The sequence below is a fragment of the Zingiber officinale genome, chromosome 10B (genome assembly GCF_018446385.1).
Source record: "Zingiber officinale cultivar Zhangliang chromosome 10B, Zo_v1.1, whole genome shotgun sequence".
In the NCBI taxonomy this organism is placed as follows: Eukaryota; Viridiplantae; Streptophyta; class Magnoliopsida; order Zingiberales; family Zingiberaceae; genus Zingiber; species Zingiber officinale.
In genome coordinates, this window is record NC_056005.1 from 22,491,729 (window position 1) to 22,505,109 (window position 13,381).

At 38.0% G+C, this 13,381-nt stretch overlaps 1 protein-coding gene across 1 annotated transcript; it reads left to right on the forward strand.

The window, feature by feature from the left end:
• The first annotated feature begins 3,737 nt into the window (after positions 1-3,737).
• Positions 3,738-6,898, forward strand: LOC122029519 (tubulin beta-3 chain-like). Its single transcript, XM_042588535.1, has 3 exons — positions 3,738-4,278; positions 5,691-5,960; positions 6,091-6,898. The coding sequence occupies exons 1-3, from the start codon at positions 3,885-3,887 to the stop codon at positions 6,759-6,761; spliced, it is 1,335 nt and encodes a 444-aa protein (XP_042444469.1). The 5' UTR covers positions 3,738-3,884; the 3' UTR covers positions 6,762-6,898.
• The last annotated feature ends 6,483 nt before the right edge of the window (positions 6,899-13,381 follow it).

Here is a 13,381-nt window from a genome sequence, read left to right on the forward strand (position 1 = left end):
CTAGTCAGTCGGACTAGAACCTCCTTCGACTACACTTGAGGGGGAGGCTTGTGATACGGCGCATGTTTGTGGGGTCGATAAGATGATGTGGTTATGAGTCAAGGCCACAAGAGGGTCAGAAGTCAGGCTGACCTGGAGGTCAAAAAGGTCAGAAGTCAAGCCTCCGTGACAGGTCAGAAATCCAGATAACGTGGAGGTCAAGAAGGTCAGAAGTCAAGCCTCCGTGGCCGGTCAGAAATCAAGATGACGTGGAGGTCAAGGAGGTCAAAAGTCGAGCTTGCATGGACAGGGTCGAAGTCTTAGCAGAGGGGGCAATTAAAAGATGGAATTATATGCAGGACAAGGACTAGCCCTGATAGCGGTCAAGGATCCGACCCACGGGCCGGGTCGGGAAGTATTAGTAATGGATAACAATGGATATCAGCAGGTCTGGACACAGACCTGGCGTGTAGGTCGGGACATCCAAGCCAAGGATCACAGGTCTGGACACAGACCTGGCGTGCAAGTCGGGACATCCAAGCCAAGGATCACAGGTCTGTCACAGACCTGGCGTGCAGGTCGGGACATCCAAGCTAAGGATCACAGGTTTGGACACAGACCTGGTGTGCAAGTCAGGACATCCAAGCCAAGGATCACAGGTCTGGACATAGACCTGGAGTGCAAGTCGGGACATCCAAGCCAAGGATCACAGGTCTGGACACAGACCTGGCGTGCAGGTCGGGATATCCAAGCCAAGGATCGCAGGTCGGGATACAGACCTGGTGAACAGGTCGGAACGTATAAGCCGAGGGTAACAAGTATACCAGCAGGTCTGGACACAGGCCTGGCGTGTAGGTCGGGACGCACAAGCCATGGATAATAACAGATATAGGCAGGTTTGGACACAGACCTAGCGTGCAGGTCAGGAAGTACTAGCCAGGGATAACAACAGATAAAAGCAGGTCAGGGTAAAGCCAAGGAACTACAGACTCGTAACTACAGACTCGTCGTCCAGACACTACTCGACAAACAAGCCAAGGAATCGTAACCGTCTGTCAGAGAATGCCAGAGAATAATCAGTATGTCAGGAAATATTCTCACAGTCAGAGCTCATTAACCCTTTTGATTCCATCGCCAGCTTATGGAAAGGTGCCACCTGTTATCCACCGCCAGACAAAGCCTGACAGCTGACATTCCCTGACACCCGTCAGGCCCAGAAACTTCCATTGCAGTATAAAAAGGGATGCCTTGTCCCTTATACAGGTACGTTCACTCGTCATTTCTCACTAGTCTTTATTTTTCGTCCATTCTCTATGATTGCAGGGGAAAAAGTACCTGACTTGAGCGTCGGAGGGCCTAACCCGGGGACTTTTTCCCTGGTTTCTGGTCTCTAACGACGGGTGGACTCATCTGAGTGTGCGCAGAGTGACAGCGTCATCGTCCTGGTCATCTCTCTCCGTCGGCCGCCCGTGCGAACCTTTCCAGGGGGTACCCGGTAGATTCAACCCTTCAGCGACTTTTCGTCAACTTCCAGTACAACAAAGTCTATCTCCATCTGATTCAATTTCCAGACGGGATCATCAATCAAAGGCCCCTTGAGAACATCTAGTGTATCGTAAATGCAAGGCGCAATGTTTATACTGATATCAATAAAGATAACAAAAAAAACATTCAAGGAAAGATATTGAACATTGTTGCTTATGTATCACACATCAGAAGTCACTAATATCATTACTCGAATGAACACATAAATTAAACAAAGTTCACAAAAAAAACAGCAGAAACAAACCCACTGCTCAGAGAACAATAAACCACATAGAAGATACATCATACTAACTTCACATCTAACAAGATGTAAACACTCGATCATGTACCATTCCAAATCATTTCATCAAGAGAGCTGTTTTTCCCACCCGACACACTCCCCTCCCGAGCCCACTATAAAATATAATTATATTTACATTTGTACCCTTTTCCTTATACTTCATTCACGTTTTTTTATTAACGTTTTTTAGTATTAATTTTTTAGTTTTGTTTTTTTAACTAATTTTATTTTTTTCAATTTTATTTTTGAATAATTTTTTATTATATATTTGTAATCTTTGTTTATTTTTTATTGTAAACTTAAGAGTTATTTTTGTAAAAATTTAAAAATATGGATTAAAATAAAAATTATATATATCAACTAACAATTAATAATAAACACAGTTATAACTCACGAATAATTTTTTATTCAAACTAACAATTAGTAAACACATTTATAAATATAAAAAAAATATGGAAATATATAAAATACATGAAAATTTTAACGTTTTTTAATTTTAATTTTTTTAGTTTTGTTTTTTAACTAATTTTATTTTTTTATCAATTTTATTTTTTGAATAATTTTTTATTATATATTTGTAATCTTTGTTTATTTTTTATTATAAATTTTAAGAGTCATTATTTGTAAAAATTTAAAAAAATGAATCAGAATAAAAATTATAGGTATGAACTAACAAAAATATTAATAATTAATAGTATACATATTTATAACTTACGAATAATTTTTTATTCAAATTAACAAATAGTAAACATATAAAAAAAATAATGAAAATATATAAAAATACAAATTTTAATGCCTACAAATTCAGCTCTGACACGTTTGATGGAGTACCTATTACATGTGTAAAGGATTGGATGAGGATAATTTAAAAGGAGAAATATTTTGACATATGTCGAGGGTTGAAAAGAAGATAGAGGTTTTGATACGTGTCATGTATCAAGGGTTGGAGGATGGATAATTTAAAGAAAAGAAAGATTTTGACTTGTGTCAAGAGTGGGATGGAATAATTTAAAAGGAAAGGAGGTTAGAGGGTAATTTAAAGAGAGAGGAAAGTTAGGATATATGTTAGGAGTTGTCAAGGTTTGAGAAGAGGTAATTTAAAAGGAATAGGAGGTTTTGATATATGTCAAAAATAAAATAAAATAAAATAAAAATGGATAAAAAAAATAATAAATAAAATTTATTAAAAAAATAAAACTAATAAAAATAAAGAAACAAAACTAAATAAAAAATACAGGAAAATATATATTAAAAAAAAATGAAATGTGGATTACGTCAGTTGCATACGGGCATAAAATCTTGGTTTAAATTTTATTCGACTTCCAGTCATCCCTCCTGCTCAATTTAATTATGATTTATTTTCTTTAGATATCTATGGAATCGAATTCAGGGGGTCGTTAAGGTGACGATTTCAATAATTTTTTTTTTTTTTTTTTTTTTTGCAACTTACATTGGATCGAAGGAAAGCCATATGCACCGACAAGATCAAGAGAATGAAGAAGAATGCTGAGCCGTTCGATGGGCGGCAGCTTTTCGATCGGATTGGAAGTTTGGGAAGGCGCACAAATTTGACCAGCTTTAGACACCGTCCACTGATGTATGGGTGGGGCTCCACGCACCGTCTGAATTTTTTAATATTTTTTTATAAAAGTATTGATATTTTTCTGGCAATTTCCAAAAGATGCCCTAAAGTTTATTGCTCCACCAAAGACAGATGTTTCACCTAATACCTTCCCTAAAATTAAGAAAAAAATAAATAAGTTAGTAGAATGCTAAAAAATATTTTTAAAAATATATATCGTTTAAAATCTTATTTTTAGAAATTATATAATATATTAAGACATTTTAAAGTAAATGAGAATTGGTAATTAGATAAGTTTATAAATAATTTTATTCGTAGATATTATATAAATGTTATGTTTATCTACAGCCTCCTCTGAATTAAAGTGCTTCTGTCAGAAAGTCCCCGATTTAGAGCAGAAAGACGAGCTAAATTCTTGGGTCCACCACTGAATTCTCGCCGACATCCGCGCCGCCACTTCCCCGTCGTCCTCTGTGCCGTTTCCTTCCACGCAGGAAGATGAGGGAGATCCTCCACATCCAAGCGGGACAGTGCGGAAACCAGATCGGGTCCAAGTTCTGGGAAGTCATCTGCGATGAGCACGGCATCAGCAGCACCGGGGCGTACGCCGGCGACTCTGATCTGCAGCTGGAGCGCGTCAGCGTCTACTTCAACGAGGCCACCGGACAGAGGTATGTGCCGCGGGCCGTCTTGGTTGACCTCGAGCCTGGCACCATGGACGCCGTCCGCTCCGGGCCCTTCGGCCGGATCTTTCGCCCCGACAACTTCATCTACGGTCAATCCGGCGCTGGGAACAACTGGGCCAAGGGCCACTACACCGAGGGCGCTGAGCTCGTCGACGCCGTGCTCGATGTCGTGCGCGCCGAGGTCGAGAAGTGCGATTGCTTGCAAGGTTCGAAATTCTTGCCTCCCCAATTCTCCGTGAAAAAAATAAGGGAGGAGAATTTGCAGGAATTCGCAACAGAACTTTACTTTTGAAACTAAATTTTCTGCGAATTGCATGTGTAATTACGTTCCTTGTCATGCTATTCATCTTTAGTTCTTGTCTCTGTTTTCTTTTCTGATTTTGATTTTGGGGAGTCCTTTCTTGCAGTATTTTTTTTTTTTTTTTTATCATCTCTGATTTGGGGATAGAATTAGATTTTCAACTTAGAGACAGATTTTATGTGCCAATGTGTCTTATTTCTTCTCGAATGAATAGCAATTGTATTCAAGTGCTTCTTTTCCATGTCCTTAAGTATGATAAAAAATAATAATAATAAATCAAGTTCAAAGCATAGGAAGCTGAATCCTCTCCTGATTTCACTAGCTAAATTGGAAGTATCTGTAGATGAGAGAAATTGGCTTACAGGGAACTTCTTTTGTGCATTCCCTTTCTTTAGGCTATGAGATCAACAGGGTTAAAGAACATTTGTCACCAAAATTACAAACTTTTCATGTTTTACTATTGGTGCTCTAATGCAAATCAAAGTTCAGTGGTCAATTATTTTGTCTTTCATTCAAGGAAGATAGTTTCCGAATTTGCAGACAAACTTCTTTGGCCTAGCATATCATTTTTTTTGCTTTCTAAAAGTTAGGTGTTAATTGTCTAGTAATTGTATTAATGTGAAAAAATATATATATGTATGATGTTATTATTGCTATTCTTAGAGCTATTTGAAGTTTGACAAATCATTTTCATATTGGCATTGATATACATCAAAGGTACTAGATGAACTAACCGATCTTATTCTAAACATACTGCTAGCTCAATAAAAGGATAAAATTCAAATAGTTGGGAGAAACAAGAGTTACCAATGATGATGAATTTGGATATTGATTGTCTTGATGCACTATTGCTTTTTACAAGGCTACAAAGATAACTAATAATCATTTTCAAAAGTTAAGACCAAATATCTCCCAATTTTAGCTACTATTGAAATTCAGAATCGACTCTAGATTAGAAAATTTTGGTTTGTGTGAACTTTTTTAAAGATAAATCCTTTTTTCTCTTTAGAAATGTTCATTTAAATTTTAACTGATAGTACATCCTTTTTCTGAAGAACATAGTCGTTCTCTTTCACTTAATTATTTGGATTTTTCTTCCTTTTATGTCATTTTAAATATGTTTAATCGCCCCCACGGCCGAAATGTGTGTTATTGGTTCATCTGGAAAAGCAACCAATTATCCTTTTACCAGGGAGATCCTGTGAGCCAATTTGAGCTACAATTTGTATTTTGATTGTCATACTGTTTTCAGTTTCATACACATGATCAATCTGTCACTAGAATTTCACCAGCTACATATACTACTATAACTTACAGGATTCCAGTTATGTCATTCCTTGGGAGGTGGTACTGGATCCGGCATGGGCACTCTCCTCGTCTCAAAGATTCGCGAAGAATATCCTGATCGAATGATGCTCACCTTTTCGGTGTTTCCATCGCCAAAGGTCTCGGAGACAGTGGTAGAGCCATACAATGCTACTCTTTCAGTGCATCAACTTGTTGAAAATGCCGATGAAAGTATGGTCCTTGACAATGAAGCTCTTTACGACATTTGCTTCCGCACGCTCAAGCTCGCCACACCCAGCTGTAAGTCGACACCTATTTTGTATGTGTTATCGCATTCCTATAGTTTGATCGACTTTCTTGAGTACCATTTCTCTTGTAACATCTACTCTTGTTGCATTCTGATATTTTCTTTGATATTTATATATGCCAGTTGGTGACCTGAATCACCTTATCTCTGCTACCATGAGTGGTGTCACATGCTGTTTAAGGTTTCCTGGTCAGCTGAACTCTGATCTGAGAAAACTCGCAGTGAACTTGATTCCTTTCCCCCGGCTTCACTTCTTCATGGTTGGCTTTGCTCCCTTGACCTCGAGAGGATCGCAGCAGTACCGCGCGCTCACTGTGCCCGAGCTGACACAGCAGATGTGGGATGCTAAGAACATGATGTGTGCTGCCGATCCACGACATGGTCGATACCTTACTGCTTCAGCCGTGTTCCGTGGAAAGATGAGCACAAAGGAAGTGGATGAACAGATGCTCAATATCCAGAGCAAAAATTCCTCCTACTTTGTCGAGTGGATTCCGAACAATGTCAAGTCTAGTGTGTGTGACGTCCCTCCGAAAGGGCTGAAGATGTCGTCGACGTTTATTGGGAACTCAACTGCCATTCAGGAAATGTTCAGCCGAGTCAGCGAGCAGTTCACTCTGATGTTTAGGAGGAAGGCTTTCCTTCACTGGTATACGGGTGAAGGAATGGATGAGATGGAATTCACTGAGGCAGAAAGCAATATGAACGATTTGGTAGCCGAATATCAGCAGTACCAAGACGCGACGGCTCAGGAATACGAAGTGGAATCCGAGGAAGAAGAGTTCGCTGCCTGAAACTCGAAAACTGTCTGTTGTAGTTGGTTTTGTGAGGTTTGGTGATTGTTTTTATCCATGTTTGTGTGCTATCAACAATGTGCAAGAGGAAGTTGTGAATTGCCAATTCCTGATCATAAAATCTGTTATTTATGTAACTATTGTGATTTGTGGGGTTCTATCAATTAGTATAAAATTATCAGACAAACTGGTCTCTGATAATCCTTTTGTGACTAGAAACATAAAAATTGTAGTGTTGGGTGCCAGATATCAAGTAGCTCTTGTGCAGCTGACCCTGTATTTTAAATAAAAAAAATCTTTAATCATGCATTTTATTTTATCTTTATTTTATTTTACAAAAAACAAATGTTATTAAGTGATCATTCAGAATATTAAAAATTTTAAACTTCTATTTATGCATCTTGATGTTACTAACTTAGCATCTAACTATGCAGGTTTAACTAAATAATTATCCAAATGTCCCTAAATAATTAGCATCTTGTCCCTGTTATATTAATTAGTTGTATTACTAGAGAAAGCGCTCGCATTCCTCGACGAAGAAAGCGCAGGAAATGAAACGATGCCACGCTTCAATCATTGTTAATTTTTTTTAAGGACCATGCCACAGGAAAATTACATGGGTGCTGTATTTTCTTATTTAAACCATCAAAAGTTTATTCCTCACAGAAAATACAAAAACAAATTACTGGTTCAACCACATTGACAGAAGTAATGTTCTGGTTGGTTTTGAATGTTGATACGGAACATTATTATGAGTCGTCCTAAAGATAATAATATGAGTTGATAGTTAAAATAATGTGATAGTTAAAATTAAAATTTGTTGGTAGTGTAAGTTAAGATGAGGTGATAATCAAAGTTAAAATGTATGTATTTAAATGGGTATGATTTTTAATATAAATTCGATCAGTTTTAGAGCCGATTGGATTTTCAGGAATCAGCTCTCCACTTCTCATGAATATGGTTCTAACGTAAACCCGATGACCCTCGAGCCGGTCGAACCTCCAGAGCTTAGCTCCCCACTTCTTATGGGCATAGCTCCTAGCGTAAACCTGATCGGCCCTAGAGCCGGTCGGATCACCGAGGTTCAGCTCCCCACTTCTCATGGGGATGACTCCTAGCGTAAACCAAATTGACCCCAGAGCCGGTCGGATCTTCGGGGCTCAGCTCTCCACTTCTCTAGGCATGACTCCTAATGTAAACCCGGTCGACCCCAGAGCTGGTCGGAACTCCGGGGCTCAACTCCTCACTTCTCATGGGCATAACTCCTAGCATAATCTTGATTAACCCCAAAGTCGGTCGGACCTCTGGGGCTCAGGTACTTACTTCTCATGGACATGACTCCCAGCATAAACTCGATCGCCCCAGAGCCAATCAGACTCTCTCTAAGAGACAACATTATCATAAAATAACGGCTACTCACCATAGAATATTCCACTACTTCGACATATACACGTAACGAAACCTTCCTCTGCATAGGGGAAGGTTGTTGTACATCCTCCATTATCCCGACATATTCTGACACCCAATATTCTTTAACGCCATGCACACATGTATCAACACTACTATTCTACTATTCATCTTCTTTTCCATTTTTCATCGGGACTACGATTCTGACTTGCGTGTTAGAGTGCTTGTGCTATAGACCCCAGTGAAGACTGGTCAAATTTGAGGAGTTGTAACTCTTGAATAAAAGTAGTAATGAAGGCAATCATGGGGACATGGAGATAATGGTCAGGGTTACTGGGATCATAAGAATGTGGAGATAATGGGGTTAGTGGGATTATGGGGAAATAGAGATATGGGGGTTAGTGAGAGATCAAAACTTCACCCTTATAAATAATCATATACACACCTATCGAAGAAAAATTTTCTTAGTAAGAGAAGACATATTCGTGGCATAATTATTTTGGTAAGGAAGGAGAAGTTATTGCCATATCAATTTCTAAGAAGTGTTGTAAGTGGGCTTATTAGGTAAATTATGAGTTCCAAAAATGATAATTTTATTTTCTAAAATTTATGTTATTTCTCTACTGTTATTTTCAATTGTTGGATTATTACTAATTATTATCATTATTAGATTTTGGACACTAAATTACTAATGAACTAAATGGTAGAGATACATATTCTGAATATTACCGATTATTGAATTATTATTAATTACCGACCTCTCTTCTAGAAGTGATAATTCTATATATAAGACTGATATTAGTTTAAGCCATGAGGAACATGATTTAATTTTAGTACCTAAGTAACCTTTGTGTTGAGATTATTATTATTTTACTATTGAAAAACTACTACTTTTAACAAACTACGGTGATCCTGTTTGAAGACTAGGGAAATGGTCTGCTGGCTCTGGTGGATGATTTATTGATCAGTGGATGACTTCTTTAGCTTGAAATGGAACTTTCCTCTGATCCTGTGCATAGTTAGATGATCCAATAAAATGTTAGTGACCAAAGACCAGGGAAGGGGTCTCTGGCAAGATCCTCCGACACTCAAGTCAGTACGACACTGGATGAAAGAATGATGAACAGTAGAGAAAGTGTTCATGCGAGCGTAAGGTGTACATGATGCTAATTGCGTACCTTGCCAATGGAGAGGACCTCCTTTTATATACCACCTCTCATAACCTCTGTAATCATGAGAAGTCTCAAGTTGTCAGAGTTTGTTAGGTGATGAAAAGTGTGCAATATGAACCTCTCGGAATGATTATACGAGGAATCTTTTGTCTATCCATTGATATACCTCTTTTGTTGTTTATACTTCGTGCCATTACTAAGGCGGTTAGAGAAATATGTTGTCATGATTAGTTGGCTTATGAGAGACATAATAATCCTCAAAGAAGGCTTTAAAAGAATATTCCCTGATGAATTCTGGTAATCTGTGATAATATTGTCAAGAATTGTCTGCTGAGTATATTTCGGTTGATCTCTGGGGTCAACCTTATTTATGTCTGCTTATGTATTAATTTGTTTGGTCGTGTATTAAACACCATAAAAATTTATTTAGAGACTGATGTGGTGTCCAAAGTATGGTAAGAACTCATTTGAGAGACCATATGATTAATTGTATATTAAAACAACATTCAAGAGGCGATGTGACATCAAGTAATTTTAGACCCGACCAACCTTTGCCTGGCCGAACATTCATGTAAATCCTCTAGAGGGCAGGTACCTCTAAGCCCGATCGGGTTTTGCCCACCCGAGCGTATATTGAGAACTTTATGAGGTTGAGTGTTCTTAAGTCCAGTCGGCTTTTACCCCGACCGGGCAGATACAGAGGAATTTATGTTCGACGAGCCTTCATCTGACCGATCGAATATTTAAGATCTTTATAAGGCTAAAGGTGCTAAGCCCGACCGGCTTTTTCATGTCAGGCCTTTTTTCGCTCGTGTGGGTATTGAGGACTTTATGAGGCTAAGAGTGCTAAATCGGTCGGCCTTTCTTCACCCATGTGGGTATTGAGGACTTTATGAGAGGCTTAGGGTGCTAAACCCGACCGGCCTTTGCTCGGTCGACCTTTGCTCGGCCGGCCTTTGCTCGACCGACCTTTTTTCGCTCGCGTGAGTATTGAGGACTTTATGAGGCTATGGATGCTAAGCCTGATCGGCCTTTGTCCGATTGGCCTTTTTATGCCCGCCTGTGTATTGAGGATTTTATGAGGCTAAGAGTGCTAAGCCCGGCCGACCTTTGACTGACCGGACATACACAGAGAGTCTTAAGTACCTTGAGCCCGACCAACCTGCCATCCGACTATGTGAGTATAAAGAGTTTTTAGAAGGCTTAAGTGCCTAGAGGTCGGATGACCTTTCATCCAGCCGAGCTTCCTTGAACCCGACAGGTCATTTACTGGCCGAGCGCATTATCTCTTTAGTTTCAGAGTAAAACCCTAGAGTCATTATATCCGACCAGGTTCGTAGCCAGTCATTCTTATCCGGACGTCCTGTTGTAGGGCTGCACAGGCAAGCCTCGAGAACTTTGAGGCTGGGCGATCAACAAAACTAAGTGTAGAATGCCCCTCTATTCTGACTTTGATCGTCACATCACCTTGACTTTGACTACAACACCATCTCCTGGATTCGCTTGTTATAACTTGTATCATACAGTATTTGTGTTTTATCCCTCACTTGTTGAGTGACTTCCAAATTACTTACTCCTTACAATCTATTTCAGTTAGAGATGAAATTGGAACCGAGAATGAGATCGAGGATCGAGAGTAAGTCGAATTCTGGGGATGGTGAATCCGCTCTTATTACTGACAGGAAGATTAGAGTTCAGCTACAATAATGAGCTCTTGATTTAAGTGAATATAATTTAATTCGTTCGAATGGTGAAAATAGTATATCGTTTATATATTTTGGGAATGAAAAGACTGGTTTTATTTGACAATTATTATAAGTCTGGTTGTTTTTGAATCTTGGATTTGAAATCAACATCGATGTTAGCCGTCGATCGCGGGGCATGACACCCCCTGTTCTCACTCCAACATTCATGTTTTTTTGTCTTTGTGAGATGCACAAGTCTGCGGTTTCCAACTCCATGTCCTTCCACTATCGACAATCTTGCTCTCTTACCAGCCGTTCATCCATTCAACTTCCGAACGAGATAAAATACAAATCTTTCTCATCTTTCGATAATATTTCTCGGATCCGATTAAGTCGAGCTCGGGTCAAGTCAAGCCGAGCTCAGGTCTTGTCAAATTGTGTTTGGGTCAGGTCTGCCCTTGATATAAGACATCAAGTAAATTCTGTTCGAGTTGCATCTAACTTTCGTTCAAATTGAAACTTTGATTTCGACTTAGCAGTTGCTGACGCGCCGATCCGCAAGAGAGGTATCTGTCAGTATGGAAATCCGGTCATCCTTTCTCTTTCTATTTAAAAGTAACAGGTTGCAACATCAAAGCAAGCAATTTAATTATTACTATTCATTTTTCTCCGTTCATTTTCTCTAGTTTTCTTTGAGATTTGACTTAATGAGCTTTGAAATAAAAGACTCACCTTGACCCCCTTCTAACATCCTCCTTGAATCTTTCCGGACCTCTATCTGAAAATTCTTCTGGTGCTCAACAGTTGGAAGCCTACCTCCTAACGATAATCAGCCTCCTTAGAAATCATCCTGACAACAACCGACTTCGAAAGAAGTAAGTCATCTTGACAACAACCAACCTCATTGAAGTCCGACCTGCTGACCTATAGAGCAGAACCCACCTCCCAACTTGAAGAAAATCGACTCCATTGGTATCCAACGTAACCGGCCAAAAGTAATCCTTTAATCTCGGACCGAATTGGGTTCTAAAAGGTTAGTGAGTGTTGTCAGTTTTGGTCCACTGAATTAAAAGAGTTGGAAAATAAAACTAGCTAGATAGATAGAAATTCCAGTTTGTTTTGTCTCTTTGCCCCAGGCGAATATTAAAGCTAGCTAGAGGCAGCAGCACTCCGCTGCCACTACAAATTATTCGATGAGACAAACGAAGCTCACGGGCATTAAAATCGCAATGCCTCCGTCACACGTTGCGCCATTACCAAACAAGTTAAAGCACTGCCCACCAAATCTCAGAAGTGGACTGGACCGACCTTTCATCCCCAACGGCTCCCTGCAGCAACATGCCACCATTTCTATTGATCGGATTTTAATTTGGCAAGAGAGGAGAGAGAGAAGAGTATTAATGAGATGGGGCTGTTGCGTCAGTGTTGCTTGGTCTTTGAGCAGCAGAGGTATGTATGTGTATCGACACAATTTCTTTTCACCCCCACACTTTCTCTGTTTTTCATTTTTTACCCATATAGTTTAAAATATTATAATTTGTCATTCATAATTTATAAAATTAAATTAAAATAACCTCTGGTCCTAAATATATATACACACGAGTTTGCTATGTGTGAATTCTATGCCACGCAACCCTACGAACCTAGGGCACCTGAAGTCAATCCAGAATATTTTATTTATTTATTTTTATTTTAGATGTATTATATATATTTAAGTTTTAAAGGGTTAGAATTTAGGAATTAGATTATAATAAGTTTGAGTCAATTTGATTTTTTATTTAGGGTTCAGACTTTTTTCTTGGATTATAATGTTTAAAATTAAAAATTTTAAATATTCACAGAATATATTATATATATTTAGGATTTAAAAATTATGTTATAATAAATTTAAGCTACTAGATTCCTCTTTATGGTTCAGATTTTATTTTTTAGTTATAGTATTTAAGATTAAAAATTTTAGATGCCCATTAAGTATAGAGTTTCTTTTTAAAAAAAAATGTTAATTTAAAAAAAAATGAATCAAAAAATTGTAGCTGCTTCTGCAGCATAGTAGGATTATATATATATAAATTAATTAGAATAAAAATAATATATTTTTGATTAAAAATTAAAAAGATGTTCTTAGTTATTGATATCTCCTTTTCAAAAAGAAGTCTTTTACCTTATTTTTTTTTTTAAAAAAAATAACTTTGTCATAAGTACCATACATAAAGAATTAAAAATTAAAAAGATGTTCTTAGTTATTGATATCTCCTTTTCAAAAAGAAGTCTTTTACCATTTTTTTTTTAAAATAACTTTATCATAAGTACCATACATAAAGAATTATATATATATATATATATATATATATATATA

Excerpts from the sequence above, each read along its gene's own strand:
- LOC122029519 (XM_042588535.1), top strand. The coding sequence starts at position 3,885 with ATGAGGGAGATCCTCCACATCCAAGCGGGACAGTGCGGAAACCAGATC. Across the intron at positions 4,279-5,690 it reads GAAGTGCGATTGCTTGCAAG|GATTCCAGTTATGTCATTCC; the intron begins GTTCGAAATTCT and ends TATAACTTACAG. Across the intron at positions 5,961-6,090 it reads CAAGCTCGCCACACCCAGCT|TTGGTGACCTGAATCACCTT; the intron begins GTAAGTCGACAC and ends TATATATGCCAG.